The following is a 26,725-nucleotide window of genomic DNA, read 5'->3' as shown; positions in this document are numbered from 1 at the left end:
CACAAGCCACCTAAGACATCCATATACCCCTGGAAATTCTTTTCATTACTGTTTCACATCTTGTGTATATTGTGCTTATCAGTGTTAGAACCTGGACGAGCACTCCAGGCTTTTATGGTGTTTCCTTACAGGCTTCAATTTAAAACATTATGTAATTTACAGGCTCCACCGAAACCCTCTACTGCCACCCATGAAAAAAAAAAAAAAGTCAGAAATAAAGTTTGAGATTTTTGTTTGAAAATGAAATAGTAATATTTCAGTAGGACATAAAGGTGACACAGATCCAATCCCAACCCAAATCTGCATATCTAGGTAAAATTGCTGTGTTTGGTTATCCGTCCTGATCATGCTAATAACTGAAAGCAAATTTGATGTTGTCACTTGTGTTTTCCTCCATCCTCAGGAAAGCTGTCTTGGCTGGAATTCATCCCATTGCGAGCTCAGGGCTCAGTGACTTTGGGGCCTCCCTGGTAGCAGGGTCTCTGCTGAGGGTGGTCAGGGGAACAGCATTCTACACAGGGGCCGTGTTCTGAGGGCTCGGGAGCTACATCCAAACCCACTAAGACTGTAAACACCTGGGTGTGTCTGTCCTCAGAGCTGTGAGCGCTGAGCAGCTCAGATCAGCCATGTAATGTTATTATTTCACACCTTCATAGAATCATAGAATCAGCCAGGTGAGAAGAAACCTTTAAGATCATGAAGTCCAACTTAATTACCACTGTAACGTCTATAAACCACTAAACCACATTACTGGATCTTAAACACCTTCAAGGATGGCGGCTCTGCCACCTCCCTGGGCAATCTGTTCCAATGCCTGACCACCCTAAGAGTGAAAAAATAAATTTTTCTACTACCCGAATTTTTCGCCTCAGCTTGAAACCGGATATGCCGGCAGCGCGCTGAGGCAGCCGAGAAGCAGCTCATGCACTGCGACTCCCCAATGCGCTGGAGAATGCCGGGCGGTGTCGCACCGGCCCCTCGCACACACCCCCGGGGGGAAAGGGTCGTCAGGCGGGACACGGCCCCAGGCACAGGGAAGGAGCCGGTGTCGGTGTCGGTGCCGGCGGGAGGAGCAGCCGGGCCCGGCCCCCGGAGGGGCGGTGCTGGTCGGCCCGGCCGCCCTCCGGAAGCGGCGCGGGGGACGCGCGGTGCGGCGGCCGTGGGTGAGTGCGGGAGGCGAGGGAGGGAGGGACTGAGGGGCCGGGGGTCACCGTGCCTGCAGGGCGGGCTCGGACACAGCCCAAGGGCGCCTCGGCTGCCACCAGCAGCCGGGAGCCGGTGGGCTCCTGGTTTGGGGGGCTGTATGTGCCGTTCCTGGCCACCGCCACAACCCCGGCCCTCCCCGCCAAGGAAGGTGCTGCCCCTGAGCGCCATTTGCTCAAGTTTTTTATCCTAAATTTATCCAGCGGCACCTCTTGGGATATTTTCAGGTGTCAGTTCACACCTGTTTTCCCTTGGCTATGCGATGGCATTTCATTCCTGCGTGGGTGGTAGCTGGTTGGTACTTGCGTCACTTACAGGAGTAATTATAAGTGTACAGGAGTAATGAAGTAAATTTTTAATTAAGCTGTAATACGTGGTGACCCTTTGAGGTCAAGAAATAGTCACAGATAGACGGTGAAAACTATAATGTCTTTTGGTGGTTCCTCCCTGAAGAAGATTTTACAAGCTAAAAATACAGCTTTTATCTAAGGAGCAATCCTTGCAAAAGGTTTTGGGTCTGCAGATCCCTGGCTGAGGAGAAACTCGCGCTCTTGAGAAACTGGGGCAAAGGCAGTTTTATTCCATTCTTGTAAATGTTTCTAAAGCATGATGTGGTGAAAGGTTACGTTTACTGGCATTTCTTCCTCATGGGAGCTGTACAGTGGACCTAAGTCAGAGAGAAATTAAGCAGCTGAAAATAAAATTAGCCTGTTAAACTTGGGAGTGCCATTCACCTTATGTGTTATTTTCTGTGTTTCCTAAGTGTTGTACTTTTGCATTGCTGTCTCTTGCAGGGAAGACTGACTCTTCACCTTGATAGGGTTACAAAGCCTGGATTACTTACAAATGCTCTTCATAGGGAGCAACCTCGAAGTCATCAAATTCTAGATCCACCTAGTCTACTTCGCCTTTAGTTATTAGTACTGCTACAGTAGAGTGTGTGGTACACAAGGGAAGCGCAAAGATGACAGTAAAATGCTTTAAAAATGCAGCCATGAGACACTTTTCTCTGAGGGAAAAAAAATTATTACTTTTAAGAACTAATCAAGCATCTCTTATTTTTGATGATTTTAAAGTTTGCTATTAAAAAAGCACCTCATTTAAGTAGTGCAAGAAAATACATCTAATTTTACTGCCCTTCTATGGCCATTTGAGGACTTTAGGGCTCAGTTTCATTTGGACATACTCAAAAGAGACAGTAAAATAGTTCTGTAGTCTGCTGACCACGAGTTATTGTTGTAGTACATAAAACTAGCAGATTCCAGTGCATAATGTTTTTTAGCTGTGTTTTAGACTGCACCTAAACAATAGTTTTGGATCAGTTGAGAAGTAATTCAGATCACCGTGGTAACTGACAGATGTTATTTATGATGCTTCGTTTGTGAATACGAAATACATAACAAATGGCTTCATTTTTCAAAACCTGCTACTGAGAGTTCTTTAGGGTAAAATAGTTTTATGCCAAATTGTGAACTGATTGCTTCTAATCAACCAAATGATGGTAGAACACTATGAAAAGAACATAGACAATCTATCGTGTTTGGGTCTCTTGAAAAGTCCCTCTAAATGCTACCTTATGCTGGCGTGTATCCACTCAGGCTTTTAACAGATCCCTCAAATGAGCAAAACAACACACTGTGCTGTCTACCAGAGTACTGTAGCACAGAGCAAGAATGTTAGTTACTTCAATGTCATTTCCAAATTAGTTGTGCCATTTGGAGCAGAACGCTTAATTACAGGATGTTTGTGGTTCTTGACAAGCTGGTTTGAGTGTATTAGGCATAAGTTGGACAGCAAACTAGAAACATTACAGAAATAGGAGAATGTTGCTATCATGTCATGCTTGGTAACTGTTGTGTTATTGACTAGGAATAAGCAAACTAGAATTTATAAAAGCTTATTATCCAGAGAGCAGTCTTCCCTGTCTCCAATCTAGAGCAGAGGATTTCTCCCCCCTTCCTGCAGACCTTGCCACTTTGCATAGTGTGTATATTCTGGCTTGTATTCTCCTCAAAAAGAAAATCAGAAAGCAAGTGTTTACCACAACTTAGCCTTTTCTATTTGAACTCTAAACTATGGCACCTCCTGCATCTCTAAGGATGGTCCTGAAGACACATTTTCTGTAGAAATGGTGCTCAAAAATCAGCTTTTGATCTAGCTTTGGAGTTGCTGTAGGATCAAGTTGCAAGTGGAAGTCAGTGCTGGCCTAATCTTTTTCACCTTCTCCTCTCCTTGGTCTGTGGGGACTCAGCTGGGTGAGGAGGAGGCTGAGTGGAGCACATCTGCTTTTCAGCTCCAGCACTGTGCAATGTGCTCGTCTCATCCCTGTAGTTGCAGTACAGCTTTTATGTGAGTAAGAGCTCGTGGCACCTGCATAGGGTTTTTGATTGAATGTTTATGTACTTACCGTATCTATGACAGCCTCTCTTCAGGTTGTTTTTTTCTCTTCATGTTCTGTTAATTATCGTAAATTTCAGAATGTCCAAATTTCAGTCTGACTTACAGTGTGCTTCTATTTAAGAATTTAATGGTAATATCCACGACAGGTGTTGCAAGTGCAATGTCAGCTTTGATCAAAGAAGGTACCAAAATACATTGCTTGCCTCCTTTGCCAGTTGAGCGTTTCTGCTATTTTAAGGGATAGCTCTGTTTTATCTGGCTTAAACACTTCTGTCTAAAAAAAAAAAAAGTTGGACTGTTTATATAGGACCTATAAACATTTATGCTTGTCTCAAGGCTGGCAGGTGGAGCCTGAGATAAAAAATGCTGGTCTGATATTTGGAGTTAATAAAAGCATAAATGTAACTTAAAGAACTGTAGTAACATCCAGCAGGGTTGATGGGGTGAACAAAGGTTCTGTCAAAGCAGTAGTATCTAATAATAATGACTGGGGGTTCTAGAAAGATACTGAACTGTTCAAAATATTTGTCCTTCTAGATAACTGTGGTGAGTATTGCAAACTTATTTTGCAGCTGTTTTCTGACTGGCAGTTTTTGTTTAATCTTTAGGCTGGCCAGTAATTTTGCATGAACAGCTGGACCTACTTGATTATTTGAAGGGAACTCAATAAATCAGCTAATGGAGCCTGAAACCTGTTTATTAAAATAGTGGTCTTATGAGTGATTAACTGCAAACAATTTTTTGTCAAGTAATCCATTTAATTATCTGGCAAAGCACCTGATGAATACTAGTAGCCATGTATCCACAGTCAGCAAGAGTACTCAGTGATAGTTGTCATTAAAATTGTATTTTGTATCCCTGCTTTCACCAAGTGAGCTTCTTTCCACTTTGCCAAAACCAAAAAGTTTTAAGGATTCCCCAGCACACTCACAGTAGTGCTGTTGAGGAGATCCTCTAAACCCATTGAAGGTGATCTCTTCTGAGCTGTGAGTGTTGTTTCTGAAATAGTCTGTGTGTAGAAGATCCAAGCCTTCTAGTGCTGGTAGTTCAAGTCCAGTATGATTGCAGTCTATTGAAAATTCAGCAATAGGAGTCTGAGAAGGGGCATATCACCTTCTCAAATGTAGTTAAATTTTCTCTGTATAGCTGGCAATGGGTCTTTTTAAAGACCTGGCTAATAAATCAGTAGTTATCCAAAATTCAAGACTACATCTTCATTTTATGATGAATTTATGAGGCAGTTATTTTGGGATTGACTTGATAATCAAGGCAGAGAAAGCCAAGAGTGTGATTTAATTCAATTTTCAGTGCCTTATTGTACAACCTGTAAAACAGAAAATAGTTGGGATAGCTCTGCTATTGCTGCTCTTAGCTCATAGATTATGAGTCAACTTGGGAGGGCAATTCCTTTTGTCAGCGAACAGAATTTAAAATACTTTGAGGTATATTTATATATATACAGACACACACACGCTCCTGTGCACTAATTTTCTTGTCAGGCATGTCAGGAGTGGTGCACCTTTTTCTGAGTTATTTCATGTCCTGCAGCAGAAGAGTCTCTTTGCAAGATACTGGGTTGCAAGACTGAACTTGTGCTATGACAGCAACAGCAGGCTGGTTGTAGTGCTGAACTGTGCTTAACAGGAGCCAACAGCTAAGGGCAAGCTGTTAATTTTAAAAAATCTCTATAAATCCTGCACTTGCAGCTCTGGTAATGTGAATGTAGCCAAGATGATCCATTTCCTGGTATCTCTGATGACAAATTATGTAGAAATTAAAGAGCAAGAGAGACACTTCTACATATCTTGAAAGTACTGTTAAAAATCCTGTTATTTGTACAGAAGCTTTTTAAGTCATTGGGTTGCTCAGATGGCATTCGTGTTGTGGTGTTGAATTCTGCCTCCCTCTCCTCTTGACTTACCTTGAAAGCCCTTGGTGGCAAAAGCTCTCAGTAGCAGTAAAAAATGGTTGTGTGTCATTGGGTGCTAACACTCCGATAATTGTTTGAGCAGGCACAAAAAGATCAGACTGCAGTTTTATTACCAGAAAATTGTTAATTGGGCAACACAAAATATTTGAAAGCTGTTTTGTTGGTTTGAAATGGAAAGCACATTTGTCATTCCATCTGCATAGCCAAAACTTTAAATATAGCACAAGTGCTGGAAACTCCTCATCAAAATGTAAACTCTGGACACAAGATGTCCAGTGTATTTCTGTTTGTACATGATCTTTTACCCAATGCTAAATAATAATAATTTCTCCTGGGCGTTGATAATAGCTTGGCCTAAATTATACTTTATTTGCAGGTCTGTGAGTATCTTTAATGAGGCTTTTTCTGACTTTTTCAACAGTTTGAGTCTTATTTTCTCCTTTATTCTAACAGAAGCATTTTACCTCACTTAAAAGAAGGAAAAAAAGTAAAGGTACTTTATTTGTAATGAGCAGAAAATTGCTTAGCAGGTTTTTTTTCATTCTGTTGGTAGCACTCTAGACTTTGTTAATATTTTCCCGATGCAGGTTTTTTCCCTAAAAATCGGAACTAGCCAGGCATAACTTTGAAAGAACTACCATAAGAATTTGGTTAGTAAACCAGTCTTTATAACTATTCTGTTTTGGAACTTGTATTCATGTATTTGTATTGTGAGATATTAGTACATTGCAATCCTTAAGCTTCAGCACTGCAGCAAGTTTCTCTGCTTATAATTTGCAGTGTAATTGATAATCTTTATTTACATTTTAGGCTATTACAGAATGACCTTGCATTGAGCCTTTGTGGAAGAAACAAGATTTAAACATCAGTTCTTCAATGTGCATCCTTCTATTCAAATTTGACCCACGACCAGTTTCAAAAAATGCATACAGGTGAGATGGTTGTAGTTAAAACACACTTGCTTCTGTAATATTTTACACAATTCCTTTTTGCAGCCAGTGTGTGAATTACAAACTCAAATAGTGTTAGGTGTTCAATTGTGCTTTTATATTGTTTAACTTCATGGCTTTCCCCATTGGAGAAGTTACTGTAGCATTTTTACACAAAACCCTTTGGGTTTAGACTGTCTGAAGTCTTGGGCTTTGTAATCATGGACCTTCTGCTGGTGATCTGTCATGGGCTGTGGGAGTCCTTTAAATATTGTACTCCAGTGTTTGGAGTGCCTTCTACTTCATTATTTAAGCTAAGGTGAATCCTGTTTGTTGGGCATCACACTTGTAGCTATCCCCTGCTTTCAGTGTGATAGGGATGTTTAGGGCTTCCAGTTTGCAACCAAGAAACTTCTAGTAAGTGTCCTAACCTTCCCCGCACCCCCCCCCCCCCCCCCCCCCATCTGCTTGCAATTAAAACTGTAGCCAGTAAACTAAGTCACATGTATGAAATGTTTAGGCAAAAACTGAAGGAAAAACAAGCTTGGAGGCTTCTAGGTAAGTTTATGAGAATTTCTTGATGATATACAGTGAGTTTCCAAAATATTAAACATCCTGTAATCATTTTCTCTCTCATTGTAGCCTGTCATTTTTAAATTTCAGATCCAACATCAGTATCTTTGAGTACACTGAGTATGTAGTAAAAAGACAGCACTTCAGACTATTAAGTTTTATTGTTTTCTGTATTTATATATACCAGATAGGTTCCATATTATTTTGTAGGGTACAAGTATTGGTATTCATCCAGAAATCATCAGAGTCAGTCTGCTCAGTAAATTGTGCCTTTCACTGACTTGTTTTCCTCTCCTCTTGTATTAAGAAGCAGATGCCATTCTATAGAAAGAGAGGAAACGAGAACCGAAACCTCAATTGTCCACAGAGTGCATTCCTTTCTGCATCTGGAGCCTGCCTAAAAAGGGATTTTGTTTATGATGTGACTGGTGCTGAATTAATATATCCATTTATTTGGTCTGACTTGCTTTGTGTTGGTAGTTAGCGAAAGACAGATTCATCAATTTGATGCCTCTTGGGAAAATCCTTTGGATGTAAACTGCAGTTGCTTGCCAAGTGAACTTTCTGCCATGATCAATATTTAAAAGTAGAACTTAGAGTAGTTTGCTTGCTATAAAAAATTGCATCAAGATTGAAATTGTTAATTTATATCAGAAAACAACTTGCTGTCAGTGTCAGAATAGGACAACACTTTTGAGATGTTTGGCCCAAATTCAGGAGTTGTATTTAACTTTTTCTGTATCTTTTGTTAAGCAGTGCCTTGCTCTGTACCTGAGATAAATCACTCTGAGCTGCCTGTTTGGGTGATAAATGCCAGGCCACAGTGTTCTTGGTGTCAGATTTTAACATCAGATACATAACTTTAGTCCTTTTTTTTTTTTTCCTTAAGACACCATAACTAAATCTCTTTGCTTTCCTTTATTCAGGAGAATGTTGAAGTTCTTTCTTTATTAAAGTTCCTATGTTTTTTTTTCACCTTTGCTTCAGCTTTCTGAAGAGCTGAGTCTCAGGTCTGAGTATCAGCTGGGAGTGGTGCCCAGCCCTCCTACCCTCCTAATTCCAAGCAGTATTAGAGCCATTGGACCAAGTGAGACATCTCTCAACAAGTCCTTGCTAAGTGTAATTTTTCTTGACAGTTCAAGCATTGCTGTGCTGTAGCTCTGTTTATTTCATGGTGAGGTCTTGGAAGTTTTCCCAAACAAAATGGGATTCCTGTACCTGCAGATACTAATTTCTCTGTTCATCATGGAGCAGGCAATTAAACCTTCCTTACTGTTCTCTGCTTTGCATCTCTAACTGAAAGAAAGTGTCAGTAATAGGCATTAAAAGTTGTAAAGACTGACAGCTTGTCATTGACTGAGTTTACTGACTAGAAGAAAATGGCCAAGCTAAAACATGTTCTCTGTAACACTCGGGAGAATTTTCCATCCAGGTAGACTCTGGCTTCTAGACCAATATATTGGTCAATTTTCTTGAGCACCTAATGAAGCAAAGAGCTCACCCTTGTGACACACTAATAAATCCATCTGCCTGTACCTTTGCAACTTGTTCTGTTTTCTCTCTCTCGGCCTATTTGTGGTAAAGTTTAGTGCACTGCAACAAGCTCTTTACTGTAGTCCATTATTATTGTCAGAGGTAATATGCTGCCTTTACATCTTTGTGAATAGTCCTGTGAGCATCTTACAAATAAATGGTTCAAGCTTCAAAGCTATCATCACAGGCTCTTTCTGGAGCTGAATTGCATTGTAGGAAATTGCTTTAATGGAATGATTTCTCATGTTTTCATTTCTCTCGATAGTAAAATAAATCTTAATATGCAAATCCTAATACATTTGAATTATTTCAGCTATAAAAATAGCTGAATAGGCTTTTTGCAATTTATTAGAAGATGAGGGTCACTTAATATTGCTCCTTTTCACTATAATTATGTTTCATAAAAGATAAGAGATATTTTTTTTATTATGCTCTTGTATACTATCCTTGTGCTAAATTTAGGGATCTGCATTAAACCTGAGATGGGGAATATTCAATCACACAAGAAAGACTTAGCTTATTTTTAGTATTTAGGTACTATAAACAAACCGTAGTTTTACGTCAAGAATTATTGAAGGCAAAGTATAATTGAAACTTCAGGAGATGAGAAGTGCACTTCAGGCAAACTGTTTTTTAACCGTGGAGATACTCATTTAAATAAAAATCTGTGAAAGGAGGCTGCATCCTGCTAATGGGGCTATGTTGAAGTAAGGTGACAGAAATTTGGTAAACCAGCTGAAAGCGTATAGCTCAAAGACTAGAATCAGCTAGAAGAAGAGAAATTATGTAAGTTTGAAAGGAAAGATAAAAATGTTCATACAGTTTGCTTTCCAACAGATGTTATCTTTGTTGGGCAAAATACTAAGCACTTACCTCACAGAAAGGATGCCATTGAAGTGTCAGGTTTTTCTGGTATCTCTGTGGTTGATTATGAGTCTTTTTGTTTAGTATTTCTAATGTGCAACTTGTAGCTCACAGTCCTCTTTTAAAACACTGTATTAGGGAAGAGATAAATTTGCAAGAAAGTTCAGAAACCTGCAGAAAATGTGAGTACATCTGAATGCTGAGCAAAGTAATGAGATGTCATTGGAATTGATTCTGGTGTGTTGTGGCTAAAAATTAGAATTAAAATTGTATAGTCTGTCTTCAGTTTCCAGTTGCAAACTCGTCTTCTGCTGTGCAGATGTAATTGAGTTGCAGCTGGTAGGAGGAACTGACAGTGAAGAAGATACTGAGGTTATGGAAAACTGGTTAAAAAAAACCTGCAGGTTTTTGAAAGATGGCATTTCATTAAAATTAAATTAAGCAACATAGCTGGAGAGAAGGGGGAGCGTTCACTGTCTCACAGTTGAAATAAAGGCAAGTCATGTTGTGGGTACTGATGAGCAGGACTTTGGGAGCTGCACTCACCTGCTGCCCTGAGCCTCCACACACGCCTTGCCTGGGGTGTGGCCTTTTACCTTTACTTGGATCAGCCAAATCCATAACCTGCTCCCCAGGTGAGGATGTTCTGCCAATGAAAAACACTTAAAAAACCAGTTTCAAAATAATAATGATTTTCTTTAATTAAGCTGTAGCTTTGTGCTGAGGAATCTTAAAGTTGTTTATGCAGTCTTAATTCAGTGTCTTCTGTTGTAAGTATTATTTTTTGAAGACACAGTTGCCTCACTCACTCAACAAGATGGACTTGCTGAGTGTCTCATGACAGTGAAAGAGAAGGCTCCTGTCAGATGTCAGTCGAACTTTACACTGAGCGATAAAGGTGAGATGGGAGATAAAGGATGGTTTCGTGCTTGAAATGAGTTAATGCTCTGGAAAAAATTGGATTCTGCTCCTGCCTGTACTGCAAAGTTCCAATTTGTGAGTAATAGTGTCTTTTTTTTCCTCTTGGGTTCTACAGGCTTATTCTAGCAGCTAATAGGGATGAATTTTACCACAGACCATCCAAATCAGCTGAATTTTGGGACAGCAGCAATGAGATCCTTAGTGGTATGTATATCTTGCTGTTTTGAGTGATTTTTGTATAATTTAATTGTTACCTTTCTAATAAGAAGTTTTCTTCTTCCTTATACATCTAAGGAAAACATGTTGTAAATTTGAAACGTTTTTAAATTTTAATGTGTTTAATAATCTAACTCTTACTTCTTCCATTAGGTCTGGATATGGAGGAGGGAAAACAAGGAGGGACGTGGCTGGGAATCAGTAAGAAAGGCAAGATGGCAGCCCTGACAAACTATATGCAGCCAAAGATTGATAAAAATGCAAAAGGAAGAGGTATGGAGGAGTTGAAATTAAAAAAAACATAAAAGGAATTGAACAACAAACCCTGATATTCCAGTAAAACAGTGATGATTACAATATTAATTTTCTTAACACAGCTTTCTGGACAAATAGAATGTTTATGTGCTGTAAACAAAATTTTTGAACTGATGAGTTTGAGTACATATGTGAGGAACTTGGATAATGATTTTTTGATCAAGCAGGCATAAGTAAAACAAGATGTAGTGCCTAGAGCTTGAAATCACATTCATACAAGAAATGCAGCAGCACCATCTCCTCTGGAAAGTAATTCTAATTAACAGGCAGAAAAATTAGCCAAGCATTTGAGCTAGTTTTAGATTACAGTCAACTTTTTTGAGTGTGTATTTGTATTCAAACACCTGTGTCAGGAATGCAACTTGGATTATGGTGGAGGCAGTCTAAAAGAGTCTTCTCCCCCACTGATAAAACAGAGGAGCAGAAATAATAGGAGAAAACCTCTTTCAAAGAGGATGCTCAAAACAGCACATCCCTGGGGTGTTTTAAAGTAAAAATATGTGTTTGTGACTGTCATGCAGTCACATTGGGAATATATTGCAATAACAAAACATGTTTTACAGAGAAACAAATGAACCCTGTCATTTGTATTTCATTTTAGGGTCATATATCAGGGAAATGAAGCAAGACAAGAAAGAAAGAATTTGCAAGGTGGAAGGAGAGGAAAGGTGCATCCAGTCCAGAGTAGTTAGTAAATGTGAATTCTTAGAATTTTTGACCAAGAGCTTTCAACTGAGTTTTTCAGAGTAAAAATCAAGCTCTTAATGTGAACGTGTGACAGTGATGTAAGACCTTTAAAGGTTGGTTCATTATTTGGGTTGATTTTGTGGTTTGGGGTTTTCTTCCACTGTTACAGCCTGATGGCAACAGGAATCTTTATCTTTCTGTTTATTTTACCAGGCCTGTCACAATAGTGAGCATGCACTTACAAGTTGCTCTGTGTACTCCTCTTTCTTAGGTGCTCTTGTAACAAACTTCCTGACTGCAGATCTGGACAGCTACACTTATTTGAAGAAAGTTTCAGTAGAGGGACATCTTTACAATGGATTTAATTTATTAGCAGCTGACTTGAAGTAAGTGTACAAACCATCACAGTTCAAATGTCAGAGGGAGAAAGATGATAACAGTGCTGTACATACAAGTCATATCACCAAAGTGTAACAATATGAAAGCCTGTCACAAACTAAATTTAGAGCTCATGGTTTTTCCTCATAGGCATGCAAGGCCCTAATTTTTTTGTAGTCTTCCTTTCCTTTGTTATTTTTTTATCATTAAAACCCTGGAGGGCTAGCTTGTATTCTAACCATTGCTTCCCACAAAACTTCTTGTGACTCCCTGATAGGCTGTAGACAGTCTTTATCCTGGAGGCTCTGGGGCTTGTATTTTGAGAAAACAAAGCCTTGGCTCATCATTTCTCAGACACCTTTTTTCTCTGAGAGTTGACGTGCTGCAGCAGGCTTAGAACAGCTGAAAGCTTTCAAGCTATTATTCCTGTCAGAGTGTCTGTGTCATTAATTTTCCTGAGCCATTAAAAATCAGCACAAGACAAATAAACATTAACTTAAAGTTTCTGTAGCCGAGAAAGGATGTTGGATACTTGATCATAATCAGTGTGGTTGGCACAATCCTTTCCACTGCTTGTGCGTGTGTCTATGCACAAGTACATCTGATTTTCCTTTGCATTCTGCCTGATGGAGAAGAGTGGAAACCCAGGGCTAAGGCATCTCCAGGCCATGTGTCAGCTCCCAGTTGGATGCACGCTGCATGACTGGGAGCACATCTGAACTGCCAGGAGCACACTGCTGCTTTGGCACACTTGGTGCAGAAGCATTAATCTTATTAGACAACCTGATGGTGCAGGGCATTTTCCCACTCAGCTTTTCTGCATGCTTCTGGGAATACACTTCAAGCAGGAGGTCAGAGAGTTTACTGTTTTCGGTGGAAATAATTTCTAGCACCTTCTCACTAGCTGGTGTTGTGTTTACATTTTCACTTTCTGTATTAGACCACCTTCAGCTGGTGGCTCAGACTTACCAGTCAGTTCTGTGAAGATACCACGAGTGTAATCTTGTTTGGTGTGCCTGCTTAGAAATAAACATATAAGTTATGTTTCCAGAGATTCAATCCAGAAGATGGCCCGGCAGTTGGAGGGTTTGATGCTTTTTATTCTGTGCTTTATCAAGTTCATCATCTCACCAGAGACTTCCCAAAATTTTTCAGTTGCTTAAATTAATTTTTTCCATGGTCAGAGGATCTGACTTTTTGAGCTTTCTTCTGTATGTAGCTGTGTGCTAGGTTGCATAAATTGGAAGGCTATCTTTAAAAAGCAGCAGAAGAAATAGGTGTTTTCAAGCAAACATCATATTCAAGGTGTGACCTAGCAAGCAGTAAGTTTCAGTTCTCTTCATTTTAATATAGGTAAATAGAATAGTCATAATGGCTGCTAGTATGACGATATTAAAGTTGTTGATTGATGTTATTTAAGGCAATCATTCCTGTGTTGGTTTTGTTTGTTTATTCCTCCATGCTGGGCTGATAGAGAGCTGTATGCTCCATTGAATAGTCTTTCTGTGGTGATACAGGTCATAATTCCTTGTTGAATAGCACTCTAAAAGCTGTGTGTGTTGATTAACTTCTCCATTTTGACATGTCCTTAGCCTTGGATACCCTGATGAAATGAAATTCTTGGCAAGCTAATGATGCAGAGCAATTTCAATAAGATTTGTAAACCTGTAATTTTAGAAATTAGAATTACTCCAAAGAGAAATGTGGTATATGTATGGGAGCTACTTCTCTGTGTAAATAGAAAATGTTATTGTAGTTGATGCTATTTTGTTGGGCCATGTTACTGTTCAAAACAAAGATTGAGGACTATTCTTAACATGTTTTTCCTTTGTGTAACAAATAGTGATTGGCTCTGTTAGAGTGTGTGAAATGGAGGGGAAACTCAGATTGAGAGTGTAAATGAAGCACTGGTAGAAAGGGGTCTACCTGAGCACATGATCCTGCTGAGTGTAAGCAACATGTTTAGAGAGATTTACAGTGTTTGAATCTTCAGGTACGCATTTCAGAAAAAGAAATTTTATCTTCTCTCTGTGTGATTATGATGACAATATGCTAAATGACAGGTGCCATAATACAAGAAGGGGAGCTGGAAACTACTGTACAGGTTGTAAAATCTCATTATTTGTTTCCACAGCTTGGTGTGACTCTTATTTTAGCATGCATGGGTTTTGACACTTTTAGTGTAATAATCTATTTACGCTGTTGCATCTCTTTATGTCACTTTAAACACTATTGATTTCTTGTTTTAAGAAAATTACTCAGTACTTTTATTTTTCTGATTTTCAGTTTATCATCTTCGGTGTACCTGCTGAGTATGGGAGTCATGAATATTTATTCAATTCTGCTAAACATAGTTTTATGTTGAATTAAAGCATGTAACAAACAGTGTCTGTTTGGAATCTTGTGCAGCTGCAAAATTGGCTTCTAGGAAGGCAGCATTGCCACTCCTCTCATTTTGACTGTCTGTAGGTCTGGTTAGAAAGGAGAAAGATTATCAGAGGCTGGACTGCTCTCTAAGTAAACACCTGCTGATATTCAAAGGGGTTTTCCTTCTTTCTCCATTTGTGATAATACCTGAATGCAGTGAGCTGCTTTTGTTGATGATTAGAACATCTTTCCTGGCCTGGGGAACCTTGTGTTTATGTCCAACAAATCTACTGCTGCACCTACTTAGGCTTTCATGGGTATCTCAGCCTTGTGTCAGGGCTGTTGTGGCAGCATCTCACTTGTGTTCCTTACTGCCAAGTGTGTAATCCAAGTGTGTAATACTGAGGGCCCTGAAGGACAGATTGGCAGGTTCTTGTCTCCCACCCAGCAAGTGTAGAGCCTCTGACAGGCTGTCAGTTAGAACCCGTGCAGTTCATGTGCAGTAAGATCCCTGTGTCCCAGGAGTGAATTGAATAGGCAAATTGTCCCTTGCAAACAAGGCAGCTGAGGGGATTGCAGGAAAATGCCTTTTGGCATTTGGCTTTTCTGCTCTCCCCTGTCGAGCCAGTTTTCAATCCCTGCAGGGAAAATGTAGTAAACTGCACCATCACCTGCAGGCTCTCGCTTAGCATGGTTACCATGACCTGGCTGGGTGGGAAGGATTTGAGTGCTCTCCAGAGACTGGATTTTCAGAGTGAGATAGGGTCAGAGTGTTGGTGTGAAAAGAGCATGGATGGTCAGGTGCCTGGGATTGCTCTGTTAGCTCATTTCCTTTTCTTCTTGTGCACTTCCTAATTCAGTATCACCTTTTGCAGAGTACACCTGTCTTGCTTCTTGTGGCTCCCTCATGAAAAATGAGGTGTTTCTGCATAGATCTTTAGTCATTTCCAGTGGATGGGTGGACAGTCTAATGTCAAAAGAAAGGAAAATGCTTCTGAAAAACTTCTTTTATTTTATCTCTTTCCTCTGGTGTTGGCTTCTGCCTGGCCCAAAATATCAGGACAGTGCCAAAGAGATGTTTAGACACTGACAGCAAAATCAGAGTCGTGTTTTATGGCAGACTTTGTATGCTGTGAGTATCTGGCAGAATTCTTTTTGCCATTTTATTTGAGGGTAGGTGGTACATGTTTGGGTTTTATAGTTGGTGGTTTGGTGTTTGCTTGTTTTTAGCTTCAGAACAGAGAGTTATCTGATTAGATCATGAACATTGAAGAAAAGAAAATGAATCTATGAACCATACTACTTACTGGAAACTAGGAAACTACTGTACAACATTTCAACGTTGTATAGCATTTCAGTGTTGCTTCCAGTTTCATCTTTTGACCTTGCAGAAAAAATACATGCCCAGATTATTCATAAAACAATCCAATGTCCTTGTCTGTAGCAGAGTAGAGCTCAGTGCCCAGGGGAGTGATTGCTTGGTGATAAACACACTCTGTACAACTTTACTGCCTCACTACTTTTTTCCTTTTTCTTTCATTCTGTGTTTTTGTTGGACATGACTTGGAGCCACCTTGCAGTTGAAGCAGGGCAGGAGTGCAGAAGGACATTGCTTATGTTTCATGAGCATTAAGAAGTGATTGTGGCAAACTCTGTATGGCTTTCATGTTGCTGTGAAGCTTCTTTTACTACTGAGATTTGTGCTGCCTAGAATATTTCCTGGAACATTTATTATTGCTTACATTTTTTGACAGAATGATGAATCTGAGAGCATAATTTTAGTTTCTTTCTGCTGTCAGCTATGGCTGGGATTTAAAAATACGTCTTTTGGGTCCTATTGTCATCACTTTAATTATGCCTTTATTTCTCCTGCAGTGAAATTGATATTTATACTTGTAAGGCTGTGAGGGAAGAGAATCTTGAGTACGGGCCAGGGTTTTGAGGCTATTGCTGTGATCAAGCTTACAGTGATTTTTTTCATCTTGGCTTCTGCTTTGATGTTCAGTACTGAGTACCTGTAAACAGTAGGAAGGGAATAGGCAGAGCCAACTGATAAAAGAAAGAGTAGCAGACTGGCACAGTGAACTAAATTTTGAAAGTATCCCCATTTCAGAAGTCTCTTGAGAGGCTTTAGTCTTGACAGAAGGCAGCGGCAGTGCTGAAGTGGAGGTAAGTGAAAACACTCATCTGGGGGAGTGTGCATCCCATAAAAAACAGATGTCCTGAATTAGTGACCCAGCAGTTTGTATGTATTCCCTGTCTTCTTAATAAACTCCAGGGAATCTTGTTACTAAATTTGTCAGTGACAGAAATCTTGGAAGAGATGCTAGAGGATTATATTCTCTCATGTAAAAAGCCATTCTAAAGGAAGTCAGCAGTGCCACTTACTCACCATGCAGTCTCATCTATGACAGGCCTTGTGTTACAGCTGTGTTCCAGGGCTTCCTTGGGCCATTTGTCCTCCTTTCCAGCTAACTCTGTCTTGTGGGACTTCAGCTTGTAACAATTGCTCTGATCTTTTCTCTTCGCAGACCTTCCACGGCAGGTATTTGAAAAGAGAGTAGTTGATGCACCAATACAATAGTTTGTGTGATTTCTGATGCCTTAACTAAAAAAACCTAAGGTGGGCTGTTGTCTGTGGAGAGTTCAGGTCTTGACGTAAACATAAGTAAATTTGAACAAGGGTCTTAACGATGAGAAGAAAAAGATACGGAAAATAAATGTATTTTTAGCCACTAGAGGAAAGTTCAGAAACATTACACATTTCTTTTAATAGCTGATGAATTGTGAATTGAGTAACTGAGATATTATATGATATTTAACAATAAAAATAGAGTATACAGTATGCCTGCTATAACTGCTGTCTTCGGCCTGTGTTGAAAAACTTGATCATCTTTCTGTGTGGTATCAGAAAGCTCTTATGGGTTTGAGAGGAGGAAGAGTAATGCATGGAGCAAGGCAGTTCTATTTTTGCTTTATGTGGGCTTTTTTTTGTATTCTTCTTCTTGAATCTTCTGACTTCTATAATTAATTAATATTTCCTTCTTCACTTGACTATCTTGCAAAGGACACTGTAGAATGTCTTTCATAATGGCTTTTCAAGAAGAATATAAACAGCTAAATCAAGACTGTTTTGCTTGTTATTAAGGTTTGAGTAGCGGATGCTAAGTTATGCAGAGCAATTTAAGTTCCAGTACATCATTAATGAGATTGCATTCTATATACTCTGATTTGCATCAGTGCAGAGACACTCCTTTATGTCTTAGGAAAAAATGAGGAGTTGGAAATGGCTTCTCTCCTGCATTATGTTTTATGCTACTTAATGCAAATTCAATCTTAACTGCAACTTTTGGGTTTGGTTTTTTTGTTTGTTTGGGTTTGGGTTTTTTCGGTTTGTTTTTTTTTAATTTGAAAAGCCTGCTTTCTGAGGAGCAGGAGCTTGGGAGACAAATTCAAAACTGAACTATGGTCAGAGTATGTTTGTTGGTAACTGTGAGCAAGTAAATCACTAGGGGGAAATACAGAATTAGATCTTATTGCTGTATTCTGGCAAATTAAAAAACAACAACAACAAAAACACCACAAAAAAACCAACACCAACTGGAAGTGATCTGAGGAATCACTATTCCATGTCAGCTGATTGAGCGATGTTGAGAGTGAGCCATCTAATGGCAAACCATCTCCCACAGGACACACAAGGCTTATTGATGACTTTCTTTCTATTTTTTTTCCCCTTATCAGTTGGTTTGGTGTTTCTGTTGTCAGTATCAGTGTGACTGTTTAAATCCCTGCTGTTTGGATATGCTGATACCATCTCTGTCAAATAAGAGTTGTTTGCAGTGTTGGAAGCTGTTTCTGAACCTTGTGCAAGACCCTCCCTGCGCTGTGTGCACAAGAGAAAGCAAGTGCTGCAGCCAGTGCCTACAATTAGAGAGAGATTCAGTGACTACAGTGATCTGAAAACAGCCAAGAAATGCACAAAGGACCCAACTGTGCCCTGCAGCATTGCTGGAAGTGGGCCTAAAATGCACTTCTGCCATCAGTGGCCAGCAGCAGTTAGGGGCTTAGAATGCAGGAAGGATTCAAAAGAGGTGATGAGGGAAAGGGTACTTGCTGTGATGGACAATTCCTTTGTTTTCATCTGCCCCCTTCTCCCAGGCAGCTAAATCTCCAGTTAACGAAAACCAGGTTTTTGTCATTGCACCTGGCTACTTCCGTGCAGAAGTTACGGGGTTTTACTGAATTTTATTGCTGTTGTGTTTAAAAATGATAATGGTACTTCTTGATAGTGGTGCAGCTAATACAGTGTTCTGAGAGGAGGAAAGTAATAAAACTCATCAATGTCTGGTATCATAGGAGTAACAGTGGGAGAAGCATCTTACTGTGCTCAGAGATTGCATGAAATTAAAGCATAATCAAATATAGAAGCTGATGGCTTTTCAAGGAGAAATTTATATTTATATTTTTCAGTACCACCAAAGGAGATGTAATTTGCTACTATGGAAACAGAGGAGATCCAGAACCTGTTTTCCTAAATGCTGGTAGGTTTTCTTCAGAAAAGTCTGAGTATTACTTTTTCTTATGTAGCTGTGTATTTTTCTAGTAATTTAGCTACTTAAGCATTGTCTTTGCTGACTGACTTTTTCTTTGCATTCTTTCAAAGAAAATACTATTAAATATCCTTGAATTCATTTAGGTTTTTGTAAATAACTTTCAGTAAAGAATCAATAGTTCATTAAAAAATTCTATCCATGTTAGTGTACCCACCTGCAGTGCAATTAGTGGAATACTGCTTAGGTAACTATGGGAGGACAGAAGTCTGTCTTGAGAAATGGAATTTTCGAGGGATCTGACCCTAACTCCCCTTACCCAGGACTTTGAAGGTCACAGTATGACTCTGCTTCCCCAGGGACAGACTTTGCTTTAAAAAAAAATAAAATCTTTCCTATCAGGAGGATTGATTCTGAAATATTTCAAATCTAGTTCTTTGCTAGCTCGCTAGAGAGAACAGTGCTCCAGAGTTCACCATCAGAAAGGCAATTTAAATGGAACCAGGACATGTGGAAGGCTCTGAGCAGTGTAGCTGGTTGGTGACAGTTGATGGCAGAGCCTTACTTTGCCAGCTTAGATTAATGGTCAAAATGTGGCTGCCTATAGGCAAATTGTTATTGTAGCAATTACAGCATAAATTTTTGGAAACAACTACTAGATTTTGTACAGCTACAAACATAAAACAGGTTTTAATGCAGACATTTTTTTTTAAATTTAAAATCTGGCCCTGTTGTAATGAGAAATTGAGTCACAAATTTTGGGTATCTGCAGACTGTACCAAAGGTAGTTCTGGTCTCTGTGCTCAGGCAACAGACTCCTGTGTACATGGCTGCCTTTAGGAAGGGAGGATGTCTGGGAATCTCTCTTGTCTGGATTGTGGTGAAAGGGTGCCTCTAAAGAGGAAGGTCTTTCTTGTCATCCAGTGTTGCTTTGCAGTGTTTTTCAAAAGTAAAATCAGAGGCAAAGATAACTTAGGATTAATATCACTAAACTGGATAAGACTAGATTGCAGAAATTACAAAATTCTGTTGTGCCTTCATGGTTTAGCAAACGAGAAATTTAAACTAACTGCTGTAGGTATGGACTAGAGTACAACTGAAACCCAGTACTGAGCCCAGGGGAGTGCTTAAGCACAGCCCAGCATAAGATGGGAGCCTGCTGTATTCTGTTCAGGAATGGGGCTTGTGTGTTTATGGCACACCTGCAGGTAAAGATTGGCTGGGGAATCACTTACACTTTATTAACTTTTTTAAAATCTGTAATGACAATTGAAATCACCAGAATGCACTTTCCAGTTAAATTGGGCTTTTTTTGTGTGTGTGTATGTGTAGGAATATATGGATTGAGTAATTCTTTGTTGGATACACCATGGAAGAAGGTTCAATATGGGAAGCAGCTTTTCACAGAAGTGGTCAAGAGAAGTGAAGACCTTACCAAGGAAGATTTGGTGCAGGAGCTTCTGACAGTGATGAATAATCAAGAGCCGTAAGAACATGATAGCTGGATTTTACTCAAAACACAACATGACCCATTTAAAAAAATGCACATAGAAAGTGTTCTGAAAGAAAAAAAGCTTTTTTCCTTGATACTAATTGAAAGTAGTGTTCTCACAGAGCCTGACTTTCAACAGTACTGATTTTTAAGCAGGAGACACAATTAGACTACTGCAATCTTAGAACTCATCAGCTGTGTGCTGGTTTCTCTGTGCCCTTTTTTTTTGAAAGATTGCACTTCTCTTGGTAAGGGCAATGAGTGCATGACTAGGGATGTGCAAGCTGCTTGCTGTCAGCTTTTTGGAGGCTCAGGTAGGTTTGGTTACTGCACTTAGAGAAAGCACTTGTTTACATAGTTCATGAAATAATTTGGGTGGGAAGGGACCTTAAAGATCTTCTGGTGCCAGCCTCTGTCATGGACAGGGACACTGTCCACTAGCTCAGGTTGCTCAGAGACCCATCCAGCCTGGCCTTGAGCACTTCCAGGGGTGGGGCATCCACAGCTTCTCTGGGCAGCCTGTGCCAGGGCCTCAGCACCCTCACAGGGGGTGAGCAGGTTTGTGTGAGCAGCTTTTACTGTTCCGTATTGCTGCACAGAGTGTAGACAGAGGGTGGAGAAGCAACCTCAAACGTGCAGTTGTTCCAGGCTAAGTGGGGGAAGGAGATGAGGAAGTATTTGTACAATTCAGCTGCAGGAAGTCAGTCAAGGAAGTTCCACTCAAGTAAGTCCTCAAGAGATGAGTCTGAGATGTGAGGAAGGTTCCTGCGCTCACAGGTGATTGCACAGTGAACCTGGGCCCATCAGCTGGATGTTCAGAAGGAAAGGAAGTTGATGCCACTTCAGTGTGCAGACATGATGTAGGGTACAGGAGATGCTGTGCTCTGAATTCATACCTTTGCTCACTATCTGGTAACTTTTATGTTTAGCTTGATTTTTATCTGTCTGGGAAGTGATTAGAGTTGAAGCAAAGTTGTTTCTGGTATGTAGATCAAATTTCCCAAATGCAACAGCAAATTTTAATGCCAGCAGTCATGAAAGTGGCATTTTTCAGTGGTTCAAAATAAAGTTTTATTTAAGAACTCAGACATCTGAGCAATGAGTAGGAATTAGGGAGTCTGCTAAGCTATCTTAATAGCTTTTTTCATCTGCTGTCACAACAAGGGATTTTTAAAAAAATTGTTAGACTTTATACTTTTTACTAGTAAAAAGACAAAGGTGTAAGACGCAATATAGTCAAATGATCTTTCCTTAATGTTCAGTAATTCCATTTGATCTCATCTGAATATAAAAGGGAAATATTTACTTACAAAAAGCAATATTTAAAACTAAGCCTGTAATCTTTCCAGATCACACTTCAAGATGAAATGTTCTGTTCATAAGAAATACAAAGATGTGGGCATGCACTCACTTTGAACTTTCTTAAAATACCTGTTTCTTATTACTTTGTGATCTTTTTGTGTGTGCACATCACAGGAATTTAATGGGTACAGTGGTTGGTTTTAGCATAGCATTCCATTCCTTCCTGATAGGTTGTTGTCCATTTCCCCCTCTCTTCTGCTTCATCCCTGCCTTTGACTGTTATCTCAGGCATGTCCTGGAACTCCTTCCAGTTCAGGAGGGATGAATGGGTTAATATTGGAGAATTTTTTTCTTTCTTTTTAACTATTTTCCTACTTTTTTTCAGTCAACTGCCAGACCCTGCAATTGAAGACCAAGGGAAGGATTATATCCGTCCTATATTGAACAAGTATGCAGCTTTGTGTGTTCGTTGTCCAAATTATGGAACAAGGTAAAAAAATCAGCTAGAAATATATGTGTACTGGATGAAAGCATATCTCAAATCAAAATTGTGCTATTGTGAGTTTAAATTCTACAGTGGCTGCTTTTTTTTTTTTTTTTTTTTTTCCAGATATAGTCTAGTATAATTCAATAATGTATTTCCTTGGTCAGTATTTGAGTGTCTGGGATTTGCTGATGAAGAGCATTTGAAGCTCACACTGTGGTTCATCTTTGATGGAGAGCACAGCACAGCTTTAACTTGTCCCAGATAAGATAATACAGTTCTCCTGCTTCCCCAGTGCAGCAGCAGATCTGAGCACCTCTAACTTTGCTCTTACCAGAGATACTACAGAACACATTTCTCCTTCATGAGCAGGAATCATGTCATCTGCACTGCTAAATCAGAGTTTTCCTTAGACATTGTGTTGTAAAACAGATCTGCCATTTTCATACATTAAAAACCTATCGCTCTTGTTCAGAAGAACCTGTATTTCCACTTCTTCCCTAACTGCTGCTGCTGTTTTTACTGAGATGTTCTCACTCTGCTCTGACTGTTCCGCCAAAGCTGTAAGAAGAAGAGAATAATGAAATGCAAATCTTCATTTACTCTTCAATGGGCCAAAATTGGTGAACCCTGTTGCTGCTGGTAGGGAATTGCTACTCTAAAAGTCTGCCAATGATTTTGTCAGATTGGTGACAAGGTCTGCCATAGTATTTCCTCTGTAGAGATGGGAGTTGAGAAGCAGAGAGTGCTCACTGCTGTAGGCATTTTAAGTTGGTATTCTGAGAGAGATACTCAGTATTTACAGTGGTTTTTTTTAATGAATTAGAAGAACATTTTAAATATAGGATAATGAAATCTTAACATGGTAACAAAGCACCTTTCCTTCCCTTGCTTCACAGATTGGAGCCATTTCAGAGGAAACAAGGATAACTTGATAGAAATACTGACCTTCTACTGCTGAATTAGCACACATTTCAAGTCTCCCTACTGCTATAATTGTATGCTCACACTTACCTTTCCCTTAGCAACAGGGCTTAGTGAATAGAGGTTGTTAACTGGGCCTCACATATTCTTCAGAGGAAATTAAATGCTTTTTTTATATGAGTGAACAACTGTGAAGTGACTTGGGAAAGGCCACCAGATCAGGATGGTGGAAAATTCCTACTGTCAGTCATCCCTCAGTGGAAGGGTACTGCAGTGCCCACAGAGAAATGACAGCTTACCCAAGGCAAAGTGGAATAGATGCACAACTGGCATCTGCTTTTCAGTGAAAACATATTTCCTATTTGGAAGGTTCCTAGAGGGAGAAACCTTTTTCTGTGATCACGTATCAGTGTTCTGTGATAATGATTAACAATGTTTAAATCTCAATGGACAGTTGATTTGAAGGAGGAATGAAGAGAGTACAGTTGATACGAATAATCCTTAGGGGTACATATAGGCTGTGAAGGAAAACTTAGTTTTATGTTACTTCTTTCTGAGTGGAGCACTTTGCATTGAGTTTAAGCTTTTGTCATACTCTCTGCAATAAGCAGATTTGTGTGTCAGCTGCTGCAAGTGCAGCAGGGAATCAAGGCAGTGGAGTGACAGAAGTGACTGAAAATGCCCATTTGAACTTGCCAGGATGATTTCTGCCCTGCTCATGTGATGATGATGTGCTCAGGATTAAAAAAAAAAAAAGGTTACAACATTTGGGAATGAGGGATGGCAGCCTGGAAGTTTTAATAGTGGAGCCCAGGTGTAACCTTGTGCTGTTGTGCTGTTGCAGGACAAACACGGTCGTGCTCATCGATGCCGAGGGACACGTAACTTTCACCGAGCGCAACATGATCAATGCTGATGTCAACCAGTGGAAAACAAGCACCTATGAATTCAAACTGCACAGCTAACAACTTTCCACATGAATGGTTGGTAATAATAGCAATGAGAGAACAAGCCATTAAGCTCTAGTAAATGTTTTGTGCCAGCCTCCACAAGCTAAAAATAGCAAGGAAAGCAAAAGTTTAAATAAACTGATAGCATACCCTATCAAGCTCACAAATGCTTTGGAGAAAACCAGATGAAGATGCTGTTTTTACATGAAGTAGCCACTTACAATCAGAAATATTTTATTTAATATCGCCCCCCCTTTCAGGGCAAGGCCATCTTTGTCCAAGACAAAGTCATTGCTTTTTTGTGGGTGTGGATTTTTTTAAAGATGTTATAAGTAAACTTGGTTTTAGTTCTAATAGTGGGGAGATATTTGCTGCTTTTATTGTTCTATATGAAGGTTTTACCAAACTTTGCTTTATGTTCAACACATGCTGTTAAGATTGTACAGCTGATGCCAATGTGCATTAAATGAATGTATCTTATCCTGGTAGTATTAAGTGCTTTAGTCTCATTTAAGCTTTTTAGTGCTATGGTGCAATGTTCTGCCTGGGGAGGGCAGAGAGTTCTTTAAATTGGTTTTTGTATAGATAGTACAGCAATAGATCTTATTTCTAGAACTTTATCTGAGAATCAAGGTAGGGAATTTAGTTCATTCTCTGTTCACTTTTACTGAAAGAGCCATGGGAGCAGACTTGCTTCTCTTTGACCTGAATAAAACTATTTGTGCTGTGACATCCTGTTTCCTGATAGTCTAAGTAGCAATATTGTTTTTATTATTTTCTTCCCCAGCAAGCAGGTAAGGAATAGGTACCTGTTTGCAAACAGAAGATGAGGTTTTCATATATTGGCTGCTTTGTACATAAAAAATCTTGGATTCATTTCTTTATTGGTATAATATGTTACAGCCTGGAGTGACTGCTCATAGATTTTTAGTAAAAATAGCTATGTGTTGTAAGGTGACACTGTTGCAGTCTTATATTGGTGAAAAGGTTGGGTATTAAAAGGTACTTCCTATGTTCTAACACCTGTGAATTAAAAAGCTATTTAAATGCGTGCTTTTTCAATTATTCAGTGCCAGTGTAGGTAATGGAAGATTCTAGCTAATATCAGGATATTTGAAAACCCTAAGCTATCTTTGTTTCTGTTGGTGTTCTGTTTTGACTTATTTTGAATACTGAATATTAAGTTAGTAGTGGATCACCACTGTTTTTTCCTTTAGGTATTCTGACTGTATTTTCACAAGCCTCTGATTTTAATTAATAATTGCAAAGTAGACACATTTTTGATACTCTTTGGAAGATGTGCAGCTGTGTTTCTGTACTCAAGCTGGGCATTTGTGTTTGGGCATTCTCGTGTGTGTGTGTGTGTGTGTGTGTGTGTGTGTGTGTGTGTGTGTGTGTGTGTGTGTGTGTGATGGAGGCAGCAGTAAATGAGACTTTTCCATTGAGGTGAAGCACTGTGAAAGGCCATTTCCAGATTTGTGATTGTCAGGAGATGCTGAAGCAGCATTTAGTCAAATCTCTTCTTCAGATTTGCATATTTAAATAGCTTCTAGATAACCAGGACTGCTTACATGACTAGTCACAGGCTGTGGAGTCAGTTCTGTATAATTGATTTTTTGACCACCTTGATTGCAAGACAGTCAACAGTTGTGTTGCTTTAGAACTCAAAATCTTCCAGACTGTCCTGAGCTGCAGGAAATGGTTAGCCCTTTTTAATTTTTGATGACTTCTTAAACCCTGTATTTGTATGGATAAAAATGTTAACTGTTATTTTTAGATGCAAAGAAGTAGCTAAAGTTGTCTTAAATTTGAGTTTGACACATCCATACCTAGAAACAAAGTTCTGCCTCGATAGCTTGTTCTGAGAGTTTGCATAGCCAACTTTTTTATATCCACTTACAAATAGTGGGTATTTAAACATGACATTCTCTTTGAAGACATTATCATAAAGGCAAGCAGAATACTTGCATGCAGTATCATGCTAAAAGTATTTATAAACTTTGGTTTTTATAGCAGTCCTGTAATAATGAAAATCTATTATTAGTTTTTATAGGCAAAGAAAGGCGAATCAGAGCTTAGAGATAAATATGGATTATAATCATAATCCTGATATGCTTGAATCAAAATTCTAAATCTGGGACTTGCTTTTTCTGACAAAATAAATAGGAAAGAGCCCATACCTTGCATGTTTTTTTATCACATCAGAATAGATAATGAAGTGAGGTCTTTTAGCTTCTTTGGAAGCTTGTGAGAGTTTTGTCATTGACTTCAGTGGAAACAGGATCAGGGCTGCTGTGCAGATACCAAGTGCTGCTTGCTCATAGAAGTGATAAAGTATTTGTGAAGTGTACGATCTACTCTGTGCAAATTAGAGTTGCAATGAATCCACTGGAAGAAGGAGACTACCTACAGTTAACAAAGAAAGTATTTTATTTTTATAAAAGTATTTTTAATAATAAAAGGGAATTTTAAATACCAGTTTTAAAGGATATAAAGGGTTATATAGGAAACTGTTGCATGGCATTTTGCTAAGTTTATTTATGCATATCATCTCTTCAAAGTCATATATTTACAAGAGATTTTTGTTTCCTGATTTTTTCCTATCGGAATGGTAGTGGAAGAAATTTAAAAATATGTAAAACCTCAGTTATGTTTTTTTGCTTAAAATTGTGTCATAATTGTTGTTTACATGTGTGTTCAAAACTGG

At 39.2% G+C, this 26,725-nt stretch overlaps 1 protein-coding gene across 1 annotated transcript; it reads left to right on the top strand.

Annotated features, from left to right (window-relative positions):
• Positions 1 to 1,110: 1,110 nt before the first annotated feature.
• On the top strand, positions 1,111 to 26,195 carry TANGO2 (transport and golgi organization 2 homolog). Its single transcript, XM_040081026.2, has 9 exons — positions 1,111 to 1,163; positions 6,344 to 6,465; positions 10,469 to 10,557; positions 10,723 to 10,842; positions 11,843 to 11,957; positions 18,787 to 18,857; positions 20,199 to 20,352; positions 22,046 to 22,150; positions 23,913 to 26,195. Exons 2-9 carry the CDS (start codon positions 6,410 to 6,412, stop codon positions 24,031 to 24,033), a joined length of 831 nt encoding a protein of 276 aa, XP_039936960.1. The 5' UTR covers positions 1,111 to 1,163; positions 6,344 to 6,409; the 3' UTR covers positions 24,034 to 26,195.
• The last annotated feature ends 530 nt before the right edge of the window (positions 26,196 to 26,725 follow it).

This window comes from Hirundo rustica, chromosome 17, assembly GCF_015227805.2.
Source record: "Hirundo rustica isolate bHirRus1 chromosome 17, bHirRus1.pri.v3, whole genome shotgun sequence".
Lineage (NCBI taxonomy): Eukaryota > Metazoa > Chordata > Aves > Passeriformes > Hirundinidae > Hirundo > Hirundo rustica.
Note: the sequence above shows the minus strand (reverse complement) of the source record. Positions and strands in the feature narration are given on the sequence as shown.

What these genes read in the sequence shown, in the direction of transcription:
- TANGO2 (XM_040081026.2), top strand. Translation starts at nt 6,410, where the DNA reads ATGTGCATCCTTCTATTCAAATTTGACCCACGACCAGTTTCAAAAAAT. An exon ending in GTTTCAAAAAATGCATACAG is followed by an intron (nt 6,466 to 10,468) that starts GTGAGATGGTTG and finishes TGGGTTCTACAG; the next exon opens with GCTTATTCTAGCAGCTAATA. An exon ending in ACCTGTTTTCCTAAATGCTG is followed by an intron (nt 18,858 to 20,198) that starts GTAGGTTTTCTT and finishes GTGTATGTGTAG; the next exon opens with GAATATATGGATTGAGTAAT.